At 41.5% G+C, this 5,112-nt stretch overlaps 1 protein-coding gene across 2 annotated transcripts in view; it reads left to right on the top strand.

Moving 5' to 3' along the window:
* The first annotated feature begins 875 nt into the window (after positions 1–875).
* Positions 876–5,112, top strand: part of slc19a2 (solute carrier family 19 member 2) — an 8,724-nt gene continuing 4,487 nt past the window's right edge. The window contains exons 1-4 of one of the 2 annotated variants that reach the window (XM_035677810.1): positions 876–1,063; positions 3,306–3,866; positions 3,987–4,233; positions 4,416–4,608. In XM_035677810.1, the coding sequence (XP_035533703.1) occupies positions 923–1,063; positions 3,306–3,866; positions 3,987–4,233; positions 4,416–4,608 (1,142 nt within the window). In that variant the 5' untranslated portion in view covers positions 876–922. The remainder of the gene's footprint in view (positions 1,064–3,305; positions 3,867–3,986; positions 4,234–4,415; positions 4,609–5,112) is intronic. The other variant, XR_004797344.1, reaches the window with a different exon arrangement.

The following is a 5,112-nucleotide window of genomic DNA, read 5'->3' on the forward strand; positions in this document are numbered from 1 at the left end:
AAAGAGTTTCCCAAATATTGCAAACAGAATTCTATTTGTGTAGTTATTTATTGGGGAGGGCTAGTCAAGCAAAGATCTAAAATAGTGGTTCCCAACCTGAGGGTCCAGACCCCCAGGGGTCATCAGAGCTTCATGTGGGGTGTGAGAAAAATAAATAAATGCATACAGTACAATTTCATTTCTGCGAAGCCAACTAAATAAAATTGTTATTTTTAAAGTTTAGATTATTATTTAAGTGCTGTAAAAAAAAGTTTTAAAAGTTTATTATTTAAAGTTTATTATTTATTGTTATATTCACAGAGCCTTATGTAAGCCTTAACAGTCTTGTACTACATTAGAAAAGGGTAAAACAACAAAAGAACTAATAGAACATTGAAAAGAAAACACTTAATTTTGGGGCTTCTAAGAATGTTTTCTTAAAAGCCGTGACCCTTTTAAAATAACTTTTATTTTTTCATATCTCATTTTTTTATTTAAGGTGTATTTTCTTATCTGTTGTGCTGTATCTGGAGCTGCTGTAACGAGTACATTTCCCCAGTGTGGGATCAATAAAGTCTATTTTTATCTTAATATGTTATTTTATTTTACTCTCCACAACCATTTGGACTCTTGGAAATTATCTCAGGTTGAGGGAGGGTCAACAGGATAACTGCTCTACAGCTTTTCCTGGGCAACTATCCTATTTTCCGCCAGGATGAGTGTACAGACAGGGCGTTCTCAATCTAACTGGCTTGAAACTGAAACTGCGGCGGTAAAAGTGGGGGAAAAGAAATCTCTCCCCCCTTTCTTTCTTTTTGGGGTTGCTCCACATTCAGACCAGGTGGTGGCGGTAGTGTACATAAAGGCTGGCCATGTAACACTAACCGGCCCAAAGAAGAAGCAGCAGAACGCTCACGCTGCCAGTGAACGCGGAGTGGAGGTCATGCTGTGTGAGTCCAACATGTCTGTGGTGTACCCGACTCTCCTGCTCTGTGTGTACGGCTTCTTCTCGAACCTGCGGCCGTCGGAGCCTTTCCTCACCGCCTACCTGATGGGACCAGACAAGAACCTGACGGAGACTCAGGTGAGTTAGCTTGCCGGGCAAAATGCTACTGAGCGGTTAGCACTAAGCTTGCGTCACATTTTAACTTTTTACTTTAACGTTAGTAAACATTTAAACGGAATTATGAATTAGTTTCTTCTGCATTAATAAATAAGTATTCTTTGCAGCAGCATTATAAACAGTTTATGCATCTCATTTAACAATAGTTTGATATTACTTTTTTTTTTTTTTTTTTAACGCAGGGAGTGACTGATGAATATATTTATAAAAAGGCAGTTTTTGTTGATCAAAATAAACTGAAGTTCGACTTCAAACCCGACATTGTATACACTGAGAAATATAAGGTTTCCTGTCTTCCTGTCTTGCGATATGGCTGATGTAACGTGAACTGTCACCTGTCATATACAGCCTGTATTCACTGTAAGTGGGGCGCTGCAGCATCCTTTGCTGGATTGTCATAATATGAAGTATCTAATTCTTAAGGCTAATAAAGGTGCATAGTATAGAGGATACTCATCGGGGATTATATCGTCCATAGGTGCATCTCACGTGCCTCATAACCACAGTAATAGGGATACTGTCTGGAAAATATATAAGAAAATATTCAAAATGTCTCCCTTGTATTGGGGTGCAGACAAAATTCTCTGGCTAGATGCCTTTTAGAGGTACTGTGATTAATTATATGAAAGGACCCTTCAAACAATGTGGATAGTCCTCATGTCCACATGTCTGTACACACATGTGGTGTCCTTCCACCACAGACATTTCTTAACTTTCGTACAGGGACTAAAGAAGGGATGATTGCATTTTTCTCGTTACACCACCATTAGAGCTGCTTGTGTCAGAGCTGGAGCGTTCACGCATGCTGAACATGTTTCCTCATCTTTTCTGTACTGCTGTTTGTCTTTATTTTTTTTCCCCCTCCACCTTCTCTTAACATGCAGACGTACATTTGCTTTAGCAGAATAGGGAAGCCGAAGTTCACTGGTTTACATGCTGCGTTTTGTGCTGAGGCTCACAGGCACACTTAATGTGTTGTGACAATTTAAATCTGTTTTTACTTGTACACACAACATACCCAAATCCATATTAAGCACCATATTTCTACCATTATAGCAGCCACCTTGCCTCATAATAGAACTGGTCTTGTAACGGCTCAGTTTTTTTTGTTTTGCCTGTTTTGTCTAGCACCAACAACAGCCCCATACAATCTCGCCTCAGACAGAATAATCCCTCTTGCAAACTGGTTGAATCCTGTGGAATTTGTGGTTAATCCTAAAATAATTACCTCCGTCACGTTGTAAGTTTGTCCAGAAAAATATTTCAAAAAGAGGAGCAGTGATGAATCTGTTTTTGCCCTGAATGGCATTATGACTGGTAGACCATACTAAGATAACAAGCTGCTCTCCACAAGACTGACTGTCAAAACGGTTACAGAAAAGTGGAAAGTGGCTGAAAATCATTCACAAATAGACAAGAAGTCAGTGCTGCATTTTTCCTTGACTTAAATACAGCTTTTGATACTGATCTACACAAACAATAAAAGCCTGGCTTTGATGCTTTTACAGTGAAATTATTTGAATCCTATTTACAATGGAGTCTGAATGTTCATTTCCCCATGCAGTTATGATGTGCCACAAGGAAGTGTACTTCTGTCATTGTAGTTGACTCACTGTCTTTCAATTTAGAGACAATAAACCCTCAATCTGTGTTGAAAGGACTCAGATACACCAGTAACACCCTCATAAATAATAAATGGCCAGGTTAATATTTATGAGCAGATCTCTCTACAGTGAAAGCTGCATATGTCTTAGTTCAGAGTCAACCAGTGATTGACAGAACTGCAAGCCTTGTGACAGGCCAGACTCTGAAGACTTTGAAGGATTACATTAAGACTGTAAAACTTCACAGATGGCTGCCACTGTGACAATATTAAAGTAATTGACATTGGTCTTTTAAATCTGTGCCCTTTATAATTAATATGAATTGTTAATGTTGGCACAAGGCCTTGGAGAGGTGGGATCTACATCTCGTGGTGTCCCCTGCAGCCAAAAATGCATTGAAAAGCAGCCAGCAGTATTATCCCATCTAGCCTGGGAACATCTCGGGAACCCACAGGAGGAACTAGAAGGCGTTGCTGGTGTGCCCTGCTTGACCTGCTGCTACCATGACCCAACCCTGGATAAGCAAATGATAATGGATTGATAGATGGATGAATAGAATTAAAATCTTATTACTGTAAATCTTCTTCTTTTGTCTGCAGGTCGTCAACGAAATCTATCCAGCATGGACGTATTCCTACCTGGCGCTACTGTTTCCCATCTTCCTGGCCACTGACTACCTCTGTTATAAGCCTGTATTGGTGCTGCAGGCCACCAGCCTAGTAGTTACCTATGTTATGCTGCTGAAGGTGAAGGGCATACGGGCCATGCAGCTGCTGGAGTTTTTCTTTGGTCTGGCATCAGCGTCGGATGTGGCCTACTACTCCTATATCTACAGCGTGGTGGAGCCGGCACACTACCAGAGAGTGACTGGTTACTGCCGCAGCATCACTCTGTTTGGATCAGCTGCCGGATCTCTGATCGGTCAGCTGCTGCTCTCTGTGGCCAAAGTTCAGCTGCTCCACCTTGTCATCGTCACCCTGACGTCAGCTGCCGTGGCCTTCGTTGCTCCCTGGTTTTTACCTATGCCCAAGAGGAGCTTGTTCTTCCACAAGAGTTCAGAAGCAGTGGAGGAGAGGTCACAGGGAAGCAACACAGCCCTGCTGAGGAAGGCTGAGGATTTAGAGAGCAAAGTGCCTCTGAACACCCAGGACGCCTACACGGTGAGTGACAGGCTGCTATGTTCAGGTCACAGGAGGGTCATGATAGGATCTTCAAATGTGAATACTGTAATTGTATTTTTTATGAAGAGACATGTTTGACCTCTCCCTTTCTCCATGCAGATACCCAGGTCCCCTGAGGCAGGAAATCACAAAAGAGGTCTTGTGGATGTGTTGCGGCTCTTGTTTGGGGACTTCCTGCACTGCTACAGGTGTCGCCCCCTGCTGGCGTGGTCGATGTGGTGGGCTCTGGCCACCTGCGGCTACTTCCAGGTCATCAACTATGTTCAACCACTGTGGGAGAACGTTCGTCCATCCCACGACTATGAAATCTACAATGGCTACGTAGAGACACTGTCCACACTGCTGGGTGAGGGTGCAACGTTATCAGATTTAAAGACAGTTTTAAATATCAAGATGTGCTTTCTTGGATTTACTGGAAAATACTTTTAACCATTAATCCCCAGGCTTTAGACTGAGCAGCAGGCACAGATATTTCTGAAGTGATGTGTGTAAGAACTGTTTTATTTTTTGTGTTGTGCTGGTCCACAGGGGCCCTGGCAGCTTTGCTGGTGGGCTACCTGCCTGTGTGCTGGGCTCTGTGGGGGGAGCTGGTTCTATGTGTCCTCTCCCTGCTGATGGCTGTGTGTGTGTTTGTCATGGACACACTGAGGAACATCTGGCTGTGTTACAGCTCATACATCGTCTTCAGAGCCACCTACATGCTGCTCATCACTGTAGCAACGTACGTTTTTCAGTCAGTCACTGCAGATTCATTTAGACTGCAAATTGAACAGATAAACAGAAAGCTTTTAAGTTCATCTTGAGTATCCGAAACACTTCTGTGGAATCTGAATCTGAATCTGAAATTGATTGGTGAGAACTGTTGAATACCCCTCTGAGATTAGTAAAAAAGAGAATAAATGTTGTCACTTTAAAAAAAAAAAGAAGAAAATTATAGTTATGTTGTAGTGCAACTGTATGACATTACACAGCAAAACGTAAAAAAACATTTTACTAAAGGATAGTGCTGGGCAGTATAAGCAAAGATAAACTGAAAGAAGAAAACACTGAATTTTTCAATTAAGTATGTATGATTGTTAAAATTATGAAAAATACATAATGCAGAGAGAGAAGTGTATGTGTAACAGTTCTCTAAACAGGAAGTAATTTTATCATCCAAATCACTTGTTTTCTTACACAAACCTCTTGCAGCTACTTTGGGTTGGGTTAATTGTACAGTTTTGAA

This window comes from Morone saxatilis, unplaced genomic scaffold (assembly GCF_004916995.1).
Source record: "Morone saxatilis isolate NCDOM2014 unplaced genomic scaffold, NCSU_SB_2.0 Contig6, whole genome shotgun sequence".
In the NCBI taxonomy this organism is placed as follows: Eukaryota; Metazoa; Chordata; class Actinopteri; family Moronidae; genus Morone; species Morone saxatilis.